At 46.6% G+C, this 15509-nt stretch overlaps 1 protein-coding gene across 1 annotated transcript in view; it reads left to right on the plus strand.

The window, feature by feature from the left end:
- Positions 1-15509, plus strand: part of LOC129843035 (slit homolog 1 protein-like) — a 133360-nt gene that overhangs the window by 13338 nt on the left and 104513 nt on the right. Inside the window, exons 2-4 of the mRNA XM_055911763.1 lie at positions 4606-4677; positions 13143-13214; positions 13344-13415. Coding sequence (XP_055767738.1) covers positions 4606-4677; positions 13143-13214; positions 13344-13415 — 216 coding nt within the window. The remainder of the gene's footprint in view (positions 1-4605; positions 4678-13142; positions 13215-13343; positions 13416-15509) is intronic.

Genomic DNA, 15509 nt, shown 5'->3' on the forward strand with positions numbered 1-15509 from the left:
ACACACACACACACACACACACACACACACACACACACACACACACACGTACGTTATACTGCTCTTTGGGACAGACAAGGTCATCCTCTACCTCACTCTTTACTGTAGTACAGCAACCTGATACCCCACACACACCGTCTGACAGGCTCTCACCACAGAGCCCTGTGGGAAAGGTGACATCATCTTCTATCTGGCTGTCAATTCAACCAAAGACAATGAGGTCATATTGTAAAGCAGCGGTTCCCAAACTTGGGGTCGCGACTGATTTGAAAATGGGGTTGCGGAAGAATTTCCAAAATATAATAACCCTGTCTATAAGACAAGCTCTCACAGCCCTGCCTGCAACCTAATCTCATAGTTTCACTTCAGACTTTGCCGTAAACGGATGAAGGTTGATATTTCACCCATTAATTCCGAGTGGAGATGGTTGCCTCGCTTCGAGATCTTAGGAAACAATGCAGTATTTAGTTTTTTTATGTAATGTTCTTACATTGTTACCCCAGGAAATCTTACTTATATGTACGTATTCTCATTCACCCCTTTAGATTTTTGTGTATTAGGTAGTAGTTGGGGAATTGTTAGATTACTTGTTAGATATTACTGCACTGTCTAAACTAGAAGCATTTCGCTACACTCGCGTTAACATCTGCTAACCATGTGTGTGTGACGAATAAAATGTGATTTTATTTGGTTACAGGGTTAAAACAGAAACAACTCAAACGGTTAAGTATCGACGTCCTAAAGGACCTTTTCAAACATCCGAAATTGACGGCTCTTTCTTGTGACCAGCACGCTCACAGACTCATTGCAGAATCCCGACATTTGTCCATAAACCAAACATTTTGAAGGTTAAGTTTAGGCATTCATTCTGAATGGTTAAGGTAAGGGTTCAGGTTTTGGGTTAAAACAAAACAATAAATAACAAGTACCTTGTACAGGGATTGAGTATTCAACCCTCTTGAGCTGGAGCTCGTGGCTTCCGCCCATCCGCCATCCCTGTCCAAAATGCCCCAGCAAAATCCAAGCCTACTGGTGGTAATAGAGCTCAGCGTTGCCCCTAGTGGCGGGTTTTGAAGGCATCTCCCGACATCCTGGGGACCTGGACGGATGTCGAATTTCAGTGGCTGTTGAGCGACCTGGTTGATCAATAACCAAGGATGTTTGATAGCAAGCTAAGGTTCTCTCAGACTGAACACTGCAGCTCACCATGAAGTAGAACAGTGGTGAGAATAGCATTCAGTCTGGTTTAACCAGGATTCTCTGTGTTTTCTCACATTGGATTCCTCATACTCTCAGAGACGTTATGTTGAGATCACGCTGTCAGGTTATTCGTGATGACATAGCCACAGATGCTTACAAAACACACCTCATCCTACGAAGGCTTTTCATTTGGTTATTATCGTTCTAGCTTTGTGTCGGACACTCTGTTATCAGACTGAGAACAGAAGATGTGTCCCAAATGGCTCCCTATTCCCTATACAGAGCACTACTTTTGACCAGAGCCCTATTCCCTATATAGTGCACTACTTCAGACCAGGGCCCTATTCCCTATATAGTGCACTACTTTTGACCAGAGCCCTATTCCCTATATAGTGCACTACTTTTGACCAGAGCCCTATTCCCTATATAGTGCACTACTTTTGACCAGAGCCCTATTCCCTATATAGTGCACTACTTTTGACCAGAGCCCTATGGAACCCTATTCCCTATATAGTGCACTACTTTTGACCAGAGCCCTATGGAACCCTATTCCCTATATAGTGCACTACTTTTGACCAGAGCTGTAGTCAAAAGTGGTGCCATTTGGGACGCAAGCAGATTGTCCTCTGTAGAGGAGCTGTTCATTCCTGTTTTGTGCCAGTCAACCTGCTGTGGTTTAATAAAACCACCCTGTGATTGGTTGACCACCTGCTGCATCCAATCAGAACCTCTGTGGGCTGCTGCTCTGAGGACACTGTGTGGGTGTTTGAAAGAGACGTTGTAGTCCCAGGCAAGACAACACCAACAAATTTGCAGCTCCCCTGTCACACAGCACCTGTGTCTGTGTGAATGAGAGAGGGAGGGAAGGAGAGCGATTGAGACAGCTAGGAGAGAGAGAGACTGACTTCTGTCATGTATTCTGAACTGTCGATGAAACCAGTCTGCTCTACCTGTAGCTAAGGCCAGTCCCAGATAAAGGAGATGGAGTATAGTATTATTGTATTTACAATGCATTCGGAAAGTATTCAGACCCCTTGACTTTTTCCACATTTTGTTACGTTCCAGCTTTATTCTAAAATGGATTAAATCGTTTTTTCCCCTCCATAATGACAAAGCAAAAACAGTTTTTTTGAAATGTTTGCGAAATTTTTTTATCACATTTACGTAAATATTCAGATTCTTTGCTCATTACTTCATTGAAGCACGTCTGCCAGCGATTATAGCCTTAGGTATTCTTGGGTGTGACGCTACAAGCTTGGCACACCTGTATTTGGGGAGTTTTGGGGAGTGCCACAACCATGCTTCACACGAGGGATAGTGCCATGTTTCCTTCAAACATGACGCTTGGCATTCAGGCCAATGAGTTCAATCTTGGTTTCATCAGACCAGAGAATCTTGTTTCTCATGGTCTGAGTGTCCTTTTGGTGCCTTTTGGCAAACTCCAAGCAGGCTGTCATGTGCCTTTTACTGAGGAGTGGCTTCTGTCTGGCCAATCTACCATAAATGTCTGATTGGTGGAGTGATGCAGAGATAGTTGTCCTTCTGGAAGGTTCTCCCATCTCCACAGAGGAACTTTGGAGCTCTGTCAGAGTGACCATTGGGTTCTTGGTCACCTCCCTGACCAAGGCCCTTCTCCTCCGATTGCTCAGTTTGGCCGGGTGGCCAGCTCTAGGAAGAATCTTGGTGGTTCCAAACTTCTTCTGTTTAAGAATGATGGATGCCACTGTGTTCTTGGGAACCTTCAATGCTGCAGAAATGTTTTGGTACGCTTCCCCAGATTTGTGGCTTGACACAATCCGATTTCGGAAACAACTGAATTTTTAAATGTTTGGCCTCATTGCTTGGTTTTTGCTCTGACGTGCACTGTCAACTGTGGGACCATATATAGACAGGTGCGTGTGCCTTTCCAAATCATGTCCGATCAACAGAATTTACCACAGGTGGACTCCAATAAAGTTGTAGAAACATCTCAAGGATGATCAATGGAAACAGGATGCACCTGAGCTCAATTTCGAGTCTCATAGCAAATGGTCTGAATACTTATGTAAATAAGGTATTTCTGTTTTTATTTTATTTTAAATTTGCAAGCATTTCTAAAAAAAATGTTTACAAAAAAAGTTTTTTATTTGTCATTATAGGGTGTTGTGTGTAGATTGATAAGGGACGGGGGGCGATTTAATCCATTTTAGAATAATGCTGAAGTGTAACAATGTGGAGAAAGGTTAAAGGGTCTGAATACTTTCCCGAATGCACATATAGTGTGAATGTGTTTATTTGGTGTGAATGTGTTGATATAGTGTGAACGTGTTGATATAGTGTGAATGTGTTGATATAGTGTGAATGTGTTGATATAGTGGGAATGTGTTGATATAGTGTGAATGTGTTGATATAGTGTGAATGTGTTGATATAGTGTGAATGTGTTGATATAGTGTGAATGTGTTGATATAGTGTGAATGTGTTGATATAGTGTGAAGGTGTTTACACAGTGTGAATGTGTTGATATAGTGTGAATGTGTTTATATAGTGTGAATGTGTTGATATAGTGTGAATGTGTTTATATAGTGTGAATGTGTTGATACAGTGTGAATGTGTTGATATAGTGTGAATGTGTTGACATGGTATGAATGTGTTGATATAGTGTGAATGTGTTGATATAGTGTGAATGTGTTGATGTAGTGTGAATGTGTTTATATAGTGTGAATGTGTTGATATAGTGTGAATGTGTTGATGTAGTGTGAATGTGTTGATATAGTGTGAATGTGTTGATATAGTGTGAATGTGTTGATATAGTGTGAATGTGTTGATGTAGTGTGAATGTGTTTATATAGTATGAATGTGTTGATACAGTGTGAATGTGTTGATACAGTGTGAATGTGTTGATGTAGTGTGAATGTGTTTATATAGTATGAATGTGTTGATATAGTGTGAATGTGTTTATATAGTGTGAATGTGTTGATATAGTGTGAATGTGTTGATATAGTGTGAATGTGTTGATATAGTGTGAATGTGTTGATATAGTGTGAATGTGTTGATATAGTGTGAATGTGTTGATATAGTGGGAATGTGTTGATATAGTGTGAATGTGTTGATATAGTGTGAATGTGTTGATATAGTGGGAATGTGTTGATATAGTGTGAATGTGTTGATATAGTGTGAATGTGTTGATATAGTGTGAATGTGTTGATACAGTGTGAATGTGTTGATATAGTGTGAATGTGTTTAAATAGTGTGAATGTGTTTAAATAGTGTGAATGTGTTGATATAGTGGGAATGTGTTGATATAGTGTGAATGTGTTGATATAGTGTGAATGTGTTTATATAGTGTGAATGTGTTTAAATAGTGTGAATGTGTTTATGCCCAACATGTTTGCTAATATTCTGTGTGTTTTCTTCCTCTCATCCAGTGATCTAAATGGGAACAACCTGACGACCATCAGCAAGACAGACTTCTCTGGCCTCAAACACCTCAGAGTTCTGTAAGTTCCTTCCTTCACTACACTACGATTTGTTGGCATTTTATTACTTTGAAATGTATAAGAATGAAGGATGTAGGTAATGTTGTCCGTCTGGTGTAGAGGGATTGTTCTACTCAGGAATATCACCAGCTGGGTGTTCTGTGTGCAAGCAGTTTTGAAAATGTGTTTTATTTATTTCCAGTGAGGGCTTACTACACTCAATATTACTATTACCAGGAGTTGGAACTGGTTCAAGGAACAGAACCGGAAAATAATGACATTTTTCAAGGAACGGAAACAGAACCGGGAGCAAAGGGGATCTCTAGTGGTCCGGAACAGAACCATTCTTTTAAAAGCATGAGAACCGGTTAATGACTTTCTTTCAGCTTGGCACACCTGTGTTTGGGGAGTTTCTCCGATTCTTCTTTGCAGATCCTCTCAAGCTCTGTCAGGTTGGATGGGGAGCGTCGCTGGACAGCTATTTTCAGGTCTCTCCAGAGATGTTTGATCGGGTTCAAGTCCGGGCTCTGGCTCGGCAGCACAAAGACATTCAGATAATTGTCCTGAAGCCACTACTGCATTGTCTTGGCTGTGTGCTTAGGGTTGTTGTCCTGTTGGAAGGTGAACCTTCGCCCCAGTCTGAGGTCCTGAGCGCTCTGTAGCAGGTTTTCATCAAAGATCTCTCTGTTCTTTGCTCTGTTCATCTTCCCCTCAATCCTGACTAGTCTTCCAGTCCCTGCCGCTGAAAAACATCCCCACAGCATGATGCTGCGACCACAATGCTGCACCGTAGGGATGGTGCCAGGTTTCCTCCAGACTTGACTCTTTGCATTCAGGCCAAAAAGTTCCATCTTGGTTTCATCAGACCAGAGAATCTTGTTTCTCATGGTCTGGGAGTCCTTTAGGTGCCTTTTGACAAACTCCAAGCAGGCTGTCATGTGCCTTTACCATAAAGGCCTGATTGGTGGAGGGCTGAAAGGGAAGGGTCCTGAATACTTTCCGGTGAAGTAATGACAGGTCTACTACTAATGTCCTAAACACATTATAATACACATCATATTGATGACTGCACTGTTGGGGAAGTTCATGCAGGAAGGGCGTTTCACTGTACTTGTCCACGTGACATTAGAAACTTGAAACTTGAAACGTATCATGATGCCCAGCGCTTCAAGCCAGCCCCCCACTCTCTCGCTCCCCAACTGCAAAATATCAGTCGGATCTCGTGGCCTACACTTGTGTGTCCATCAAGCATCTAAAGTTTAAACAACTAGCTTTCCCGGTCCATAGAAATCTGCTCTATCCACAGTGTAGTGATTTTACCACGGTGTAGTCATTTAATGAGCTAAATGTAAAAACGACTTCGATTTCACGGGTTGAAAAAGGAAAAGAAAGGACCGGCACTTTTTTGTGTTTTGAACCGGTTCAGAACTTTATTATGGATTTGTATTTGCATTTTGCAGGTCTGAACGGTGGAACGTAACTTAAATCTGGAATCCGTAGTGGGGTTGGCCACGTCCATTTGTGCTATTGCATTTAACATTTTAGTCATTTAGCAGACGCTTTGATCCAGAGAGACTTACAGTAGGGAGTCATTTAGCAGACGCTCTGATCCAGAGAGACTTACAGTTAGTGAGTCATTTAGCAGACGCTCTGACCCAGAGAGACTTACAGTTAGTGAGTCATTTAGCAGACGCTCTGATCCAGAGAGACTTACAGTTAGTGAGTCATTTAGCAGACGCTCTGATCCAGAGAGACTTACAGTTAGTGAGTCATTTAGCAGACGCTCTGATCCAGAGAGACTTACAGTTAGTGAGTCATTTAGCAGACGCTCTGATCCAGAGAGACTTACAGTTAGTGAGTCATTTAGCAGACGCTCTGATCCAGAGAGACTTACAGTTAGTGAGTCATTTAGCAGACGCTCTGATCCAGAGAGACTTACAGTTAGTGAGTCATTTAGCAGACGCTCTGATCCAAAGAGACTTACAGTTAGTGAGTCATTTAGCAGACGCTCTGATCCAGAGAGACTTACAGTTAGTGAGTCATTTAGCAGACGCTCTGATCCAGAGAGACTTACAGTTAGTGAGTCATTTAGCAGACGCTCTGATCCAGAGAGACTTACAGTTAGTGAGTCATTTAGCAGACGCTCTGATCCAGAGAGACTTACAGTTAGTGAGTCATTTAGCAGACGCTCTGATCCAGAGAGACTTACAGTTAGTGAGTCATTTAGCAGACGCTCTGATCCAGAGAGACTTACAGTTAGTGAGTCATTTAGCAGACGCTCTGATCCAGAGAGACTTACAGTTAGTGAGTCATTTAGCAGACGCTCTGATCCAGAGAGAAACTTAGTTAGTGAGTCATTTAGCAGACGCTCTGAACCAGAGAGACTTACAGTTAGTGAGTCATTTATCAGACACTCTGATCCAGAGAGACTTACAGTTAGTGAGTCATTTAGCAGACGCTCTGATCCAGAGACTTACAGTTAGTGAGTCATTTAGCAGACGCTCTGATCCAGAGAAACTTACAGTTAGTGAGTCATTTAGCAGACGCTCTGATCCAGAGAGACTTACAGTTAGTGAGTCATTTAGCAGAGCTCTGATCCAGAGACACTTACAGTTAGTGAGTCATTTAGCAGACGCTCTGATCCAGAGAGAAACTTAGTTAGTGAGTCATTTAGCAGACGCTCTGATCCAGAGAGACTTACAGTTAGTGAGTCATTTAGCAGACGCTCTGATCCAGAGAGACTTACAGTTAGTGAGTCATTTAGCAGACGCTCTGATCCAGAGAGAAACTTAGTTAGTGAGTCATTTAGCAGACGCTCTGATCCAGAGAGACTTACAGTTAGTGAGTCATTTAGCAGACGCTCTGATCCAGAGAGACTTACAGTTACTGAGTCATTTAGCAGACGCTCTGATCCAGAGACACTTACAGTTAGTGAGTCAGTTAGCAGACGCTCTGATCCAGAGAGAAACTTAGTTAGTGAGTAATTTAGCAGACGCTCTGATCCAGAGAGACTTACAGTTAGTGAGTCATTTAGCAGACGCTCTGATCCAGAGAGACTTATAGTTAGTGAGTCATTTAGCAGACGCTCTGATCCAGAGAGAAACTTAGTTAGTGAGTCATTTAGCAGACGCTCTGAACCAGAGAGACTTACAGTTAGTGAGTCATTTATCAGACACTCTGATCCAGAGAGACTTACAGTTAGTGAGTCATTTAGCAGACGCTCTGATCCAGAGAGACTTATAGTTAGTGAGTCATTTAGCAGACGCTCTGATCCAGAGAGAAACTTAGTTAGTGAGTCATTTAGCAGACGCTCTGATCCAGAGAGAAACTTAGTTAGTGAGTCATTTAGCAGACGCTCTGAACCAGATTGACTTACAGTTAGTGAGTCATTTATCAGACACTCTGATCCAGAGAGAAACTTAGTTAGTGAGTCATTTAGCAGACGCTCTGATCCAGAGAGAAACTTAGTTAGTGAGTCATTTAGCAGACGCTCTGAACCAGAGAGACTTACAGTTAGTGAGTCATTTAGCAGACGCTCTGATCCAGAGAGACTTACAGTTAGTGAGTCATTTAGCAGACGCTCTGATCCAGAGAGACTTACAGTTAGTGAGTCATTTAGCAGACGCTCTGATCCAGAGAGACTTACAGTTAGTGAGTCATTTAGCAGACGCTCTGATCCAGAGAGACTTACAGTTAGTGAGTCATTTAGCAGACGCTCTGAACCAGAGAGACTTACAGTTAGTGAGTCATTTAGCAGACGCTCTGATCCAGAGACTTACAGTTAGTGAGTCATTTAGCAGACGCTCTGATCCAGAGAGACTTACAGTTAGTGAGTCATTTAGCAGACGCTCTGATCCAGAGACACTTACAGTTAGTGAGTCATTTAGCAGACGCTCTGATCCAGAGAGAAACTTAGTTAGTGAGTCATTTAGCAGACTCTCTGATCCAGAGAGACTTACAGTTAGTGAGTCATTTAGCAGACGCTCTGATCCAGAGAGACTTACAGTCAGTGAGTCATTTAGCAGACACTCTGATCCAGAGAGAAACTTAGTTAGTGAGTCATTTAGCAGACGCTCTGATCCAGAGAGAAACTTAGTTAGTGAGTCATTTAGCAGACGCTCTGATCCAGAGAGACTTACAGTTAGTGAGTCATTTAGCAGACGCTCTGATCCAGAGAGACTTACAGTTAGTGAGTCATTTAGCAGACGATCTGATCCAGAGAGAAACTTAGTTAGTGAGTCATTTAGCAGACGCTCTGATCCAGAGAGACTTACAGTTAGTGAGTCATTTAGCAGACGCTCTGATCCAGAGAGACTTACAGTTAGTGAGTCATTTAGCAGACGCTCTGATCCAGAGAGACTTACAGTTAGTGAGTCATTTAGCAGACGGTCTGATCCAGAGAGACTTACAGTTAGTGAGTCATTTAGCAGACACTCTGATCCAGAGAGACTTACAGTTAGTGAGTCATTTAGCAGACACTCTGATCCAGAGAGACTTACAGTTAGTGAGTCATTTAGCAGACGCTCTGAACCAGAGAGACTTACAGTTAGTGAGTCATTTAGCAGACGCTCTGAACCAGAGAGACTTACAGTTAGTGAGTCATTTAGCAGACGCTCTGAACCAGAGAGACTTACAGTTAGTGAGTCATTTAGCAGACGCTCTGATCCAGAGAGACTTACAGTTAGTGAGTCATTTAGCAGACACTCTGATCCAGAGAGACTTACAGTTAGTGAGTCATTTAGCAGACGCTCTGATCCAGAGAGACTTACAGTCAGTTACAGGAGCAATTAGGGGTAAGTGCCTTGTACAAGGGGACATAGACTGATTTTTCAATTAGTTGGCTCGGGGATTTGAACCTGTGACCTTCTTGGTTACTGGCCCATTGCTCTTAACCGCTAGGCTACCTGCAACATCAGCAGACTATATATTAGGATATGGTTTGACCATGCCGCTGGATGCTCCTCTCCTTCCACTCATAAACAAACCACAAACTATAACTAATGTGACCAGTGGCGCTGTTTCACCTTCTGCAGATCTCAGCTTTTATACAGAGGTTATCATACACATTGTGTTTATTACACTGCTGGTAAAGCAACTGACTGACTTTACCAACAGAACACACAGGCCTCCCATCTGCTCTTCCAGATACCGTGGAGCTGGGTGGAAGTACAATACCCCAGGGAAGGAAGGGGATTGGTTGTCTCAGGTTGCTGTGTTAGACTGACACTGTTTTCGACATACACTGTTGTCTGTCTGACAGTGATGGACGCCTGTGTGTGTGTGTGTTATCGTGTTTGTGTGTGTGTGTGTGTGTGTGTGTGTGTGTGTGTGTGTGTGTCATCGTGTGCGTGCGTGTGTGTGCGTGTTTAACTAATTTTGTGGGGACCAGAATAGAAAACAAACAACTATTTGACCAACTGGGACATTTTGTTGGTCCCCACGAGGTCAAATGCTATTTCTATGGGGTTTAGGGTTAGAATTAGGTTAAGGTTAGGGTTAGGGTAAGTGTTAGGGAAAATAGGATTTTGAATGGGACTGAATTGTGTGTCCCCACAAGGTTGGCTGAACACGGGTGTGTGTGTGTGTAATAGTGGGTTAAAATCCTCAACTTGAAACTAATAGTTACTAATAACATCTCCTTGGGTTAGTTACCGTCCTGTCCCTGTGTCTCCCCCTGTGTCTTCCCCTGTGCCTGTCCCTGTGCCTGCCCCTGTGCCTGTCCCTGTGCCTGGCCCTGTCCCTGTCCCTGCCCCTGTCCCTGTCCCTGCCCCTGTGCCTGTCCCTGCCCCTGTGCCTGCCCCTGCCCCTGTGTCTGCCCCTGTCCCTGCCCCTGTGTCTGCCCCTGCCCCTGTGTCTGCCCCTGTGTCTGCCCCTGTGCCTGTCCTTGCCCCTGTGTCTGCCCCTGTCCCTGCCCCTGTGTCTGCCCCTGTGTCTGCCCCTGTCCCTGCCCCTGTCCCTGCCCCAGTGTCTGCCCCTGTGTCTGCCCCTGTGTCTGCCCCTGTCCCTGCCCCTGTGCCTGCCCCTGTGTCTGCCCCTGTGCCTGCCCCTGTGCCTGCCCCTGTGTCTGTCCCTGTGTCTGTGCCTGCCCCTGTGCCTGCCCCTGTGTCTTCCCCTGTGTCTTCCCCTGTGTCTGCCCCTGTGTCTGTCCCTGTGTCTGTCCCTGTGTCTGTGCCTGCCCCTGTCCCTGCCCCTGTCCCTGCCCCTGTCCCTGTGCCTGCCCCTGTGCCTGCCCCTGTGCCTGCCCCTGTGCCTGCCCCTGTGTCTGCCCCTGTGTCTGCCCCTGTGTCTGCCCCTGTGTCTGCCCCTGTGCCTGCCCCTGTGTCTTCCCCTGTGCCTGCCCCTGTGCCTGTCCCTGTCCCTGCCCCTGCCCCTGCGCCTGCCCCTGCGCCTGCCCCTGCGCCTGCCCCTGCGCCTGCCCCTGCGTCTGCCCCTGCGTCTGCCCCTGCGTCTGCCCCTGTGTCTGCCCCTGTGCCTGTCCCTGCCCCTGTCCTTGCCCCTGTGCCTGTCCCTGTCCCTGTCCCTGTGTCTGCCCCTGTGTCTGCCCCTGTGTCTGCCCCTGTGTCTGCCCCTGTCCCTGCCCCTGTGCCTGCCCCTGTGCCTGCCCCTGTGTCTGCCCCTGTGCCTGCCCCTGTGTCTTCCCCTGTGTCTGCCCCTGTGTCTGCCCCTGTGTCTGTCCCTGTGTCTGTCCCTGTGTCTGTGCCTGCCCCTGTCCCTGTGTCTGTCCCTGTGTCTGCCCCTGTGTCTGCCCCTGTGTCTGCCCCTGTGCCTGCCCCTGTGCCTGCCCCTGTGTCTGCCCCTGTGTCTGCCCCTGTGTCTGTCCCTGTGTCTGTCCCTGTGTCTGTGCCTGCCCCTGTCCCTGTGTCTGCCCCTGTGTCTGCCCCTGTGCCTGCCCCTGTGTCTTCCCCTGTGCCTGCCCCTGTGCCTGCCCCTGTGCCTGCCCCTGTGTCTGCCCCTGTGCCTGTCCCTGTCCCTGCCCCTGTGCCTGCCCCTGTCCCTGCCCCTGTGCCTGCCCCTGTGCCTGCCCCTGTGCCTGTCCCTGTGTCTGCCCCTGTGCCTGCCCCTGTGCCTGCCCCTGTGCCTGCCCCTGTGTCTGCCCAGACAGTTGATGTCAGACTGAATGCTGTCAGGAAGATAACGTATCAAGTATTGCCCCATGCAGACAGCAGACAGCAGACAGCAGACAGAAGTTATACGTCACGTTAACATGTTGTTTTCTGCGCTGTGTTGAGATCCCTAAAATACAGTCTTTTTTCTTCTACCTCTTCATCCATCCTCCCTCTCTCTTCATCCTTCCTCCCTCTCTCTTCATCCTTCCTTCCTCCCTCTCTCTTCCTCCATCCTCCCTCTCTCTTCATCCGTCCTCCCTCTTTCTTCATCCTTCCTCCCTCCCTCTCTCTTCTTCCATCCTCCCTCTCTCTTCATCCTTCCTCCCTCTCTCTTCATCCTTCCTCCATCTCTCTTCCTCCCTCTCTCTTCATCCTTCCTCCCTCTCTCTTCATCCTTCCTCCCTCTCTCTTCCTCCATCCTTCCTCCCTCTTCATCCTTCCTCCCTCCCTCTCTCTTCATCCTTCATCCTTCCTCCCTCCCTCTCTCTTCATCCTTCCTCCCTCTCTCTGCATCCTTCCTCCCTCTCTCTGCATCCTTCCTCCCTCTCTCTTCATCCTTCCTCCCTCTTTCTTCATCCTTCCTCCCTCCCTCTCTCTTCCTCCATCCTCCCTCTCTCTTCATCCTTCCTCCATCTCTCTTCATCCTTCCTCCATCTCTCTTCCTCCCTCTCTCTTCATTCTTCCTCCCTCTCTCTCCATCCTTCCTCCCTCCCTCCCTCTCTCTTCCTCCATCCTCCCTCTCTCTTCCTCCATCCTCCCTCTCTCTTCCTCCTTCCTCCCTCTCTCTTCCTCCTTCCTCCCTCTCTCTTCATCCTTCCTCCCTCTCTCTTCATCCTTCCTCCCTCTCTCTTCATCCTTCCTCCCTCTCTCTTCATCCTTCCTCCCTCTCTCTTCATCCTTCCGCAATCTCTCTTCATCCTTCCGCAATCTCTCTTCCTCCTTCCGCAATCTCTCTTCCTCCTTCCTCCCTCTCTCTTCCTCCTTCCTCCCTCTTTCTTCCTCCATCCTTCCTTCCTCCCTCTCTCTTCCTCCATCCTCCCTCTCTCTTCCTCCATCCTTCCTTCCTCCCTCTCTCTTCCTCCATCCCCCCTCTCTCTTCATTCTTCCTCCCTCTCTCTTCCTCCTTCCTCCCTCTTTCTTCCTCCATCCTTCCTTCCTCCCTCTCTCTTCCTCCATCCTCCCTCTCTCTTCCTCCATCCTTCCTTCCTCCCTCTCTCTTCCTCCATCCCCCCTCTCTCTTCATCCTTCCTCCCTCTCTCTTCCTCCATCCTCCCTCTCTCTTCCTCCATCCTTCCTTCCTCCCTCTCTCTTCCTCCATCCCCCCTCTCTCTTCATCCTACCTCCCTCTCTCTTCATCTTTCCTTCTCTCATTCTCTTCAGTCACCTGATGGAGAACCAGATTAGCAACATTGAGAGAGGAGCATTTGATGATCTGAAGGAACTGGAGAGACTGTGAGAGCACACACACACACAGACACACAGACACACACAGACACAGGGGAGACAGTCTTCCTGTTAGATAGAAAGCTATACTGTAATGGTGTGGGTCTGGTTTCTAATGTGTTCTGTCCTTCTGAACAGTCGTCTGAACAGGAACCGTCTCACTCAGCTCCCTGAACTGCTGTTCCAGAAGAATGAGGCTCTGGCTCGACTGTGAGTACCCTATTTACCCCCCTACACCCTCTACACTACCACACTATACACTACTCTACCACGCTGTACACTACCAACCTACACACTCTACACTATACACTACCATGTTGTACACTACCACCCTACACCCTCTACACTACCACACTATACACTACTCTACCACGCTGTACACTACACTACCACGCTGTACACTACCCCCCTACACCCTCTACACTACCACACTATACACTACTCTACCACGCTGTACACTACACTACCACGCTGTACACTACCACCCTACACACTCTACACTACTACACTATACACTACCACACTGTACACTACCACCCTACACACTCTACACTACTACACTATACACTACCACGCTGTACACTACCATGCTGTACACTACCACCCTACACACACTACACACTACTACATACATACTACATACACTCTACACTACACTTCCATCCCTATACACTACACTTCCATCCCTGTACACTACACTTCCATCCCTATACACTACACTTCCATCCCTGTACACTACCATCCCTGTACACTACCATCCCTGTACACTACACTTCCATCCCTGTACACTTCCATCCCTGTACACTACACTTCCATCCCTGTACACTACACTTCCATCCCTGTACACTACACTTCCATCCCTATACACTACACTTCCATCCCTGTACACTACACTTCCATCCCTATACACTACACTTCCATCCCTGTACACTACACTTCCATCCCTGTACACTACCATCCCTGTACACTACACTTCCATCCCTGTACACTACACTTCCATCCCTGTACACTACACTTCCATCCCTATACACTACACTTCCATCCCTGTACACTACACTTCCATCCCTGTACACCACTTCCATCCCTGTACACTTCCATCCCTGTACACTACACTTCCATCCCTGTACACTACACTTCCATCCCTATACACTACACTTCCATCCCTGTACACTACACTTCCATCCCTGTACACTACACTTCCATCCCTGTACACTACACTTCCATCCCTGTACACTACACTTCCATCCCTATACACTACACTTCCATCCCTGTACACTACACTTCCATCCCTATACACTACACTTCCATCCCTGTACACTACACTTCCATCCCTGTACACTACACTACCATCCCTGTACACTACACTTCCATTCCTGTACACTACACTTCCATCCCTGTACACTACACTTCCATCCCTGTACACTACACTTCCATCCCTGTACACTTCCATCCCTGTACACTACACTACCATCCCTGTACACTACACTTCCATCCCTGTACACTACACTTCCATCCCTGTACACTACACTTCCATCCCTATACACTACACTTCCATCCCTGTACACTACACTTCCATCCCTGTACACTACACTTCCATCCCTGTACACTACACTTCCATCCCTGTACACTACACTTCCATCCCTGTACACTACACTTCCATCCCTGTACACTACACTTCCATCCCTGTACACTACACTTCCATCCCTGTACACTTCCATCCCTGTACACTACACTTCCATCCCTGTACACTACACTTCCATCCCTGTACACTACACTTCCATCCCTATACACTACACTTCCATCCCTGTACACTACACTTCCATCCCTGTACACTACACTTCCATCCCTGTACACTACACTTCCATCCCTGTACACTACACTTCCATCCCTGTACACTACACTTCCATCCCTGTACACCACTTCCATCCCTGTACACCACTTCCATCCCTGTACACTTCCATCCCTGTACACTACACTTCCATCCCTGTACACTACACTTCCATCCCTGTACACTACACTTCCATCCCTGTACACTACACTTCCATCCCTGTACACTACACTTCCATCCCTGTACACTACACTTCCATCCCTATACACTACACTTCCATCCCTGTACACTACACTTCCATCCCTGTACACTACACTTCCATCCCTGTACACTACACTTCCATCCCTATACACTACACTTCCATCCCTATACACTACACTTCCATCCCTGTACACTACACTTCCATCCCTATACACTACACTTCCATCCCTGTACACTACACTTCCATCCCTGTACACTACCATCCCTGTACACTA

This window comes from Salvelinus fontinalis, unplaced genomic scaffold (assembly GCF_029448725.1).
Source record: "Salvelinus fontinalis isolate EN_2023a unplaced genomic scaffold, ASM2944872v1 scaffold_0090, whole genome shotgun sequence".
Lineage (NCBI taxonomy): Eukaryota > Metazoa > Chordata > Actinopteri > Salmoniformes > Salmonidae > Salvelinus > Salvelinus fontinalis.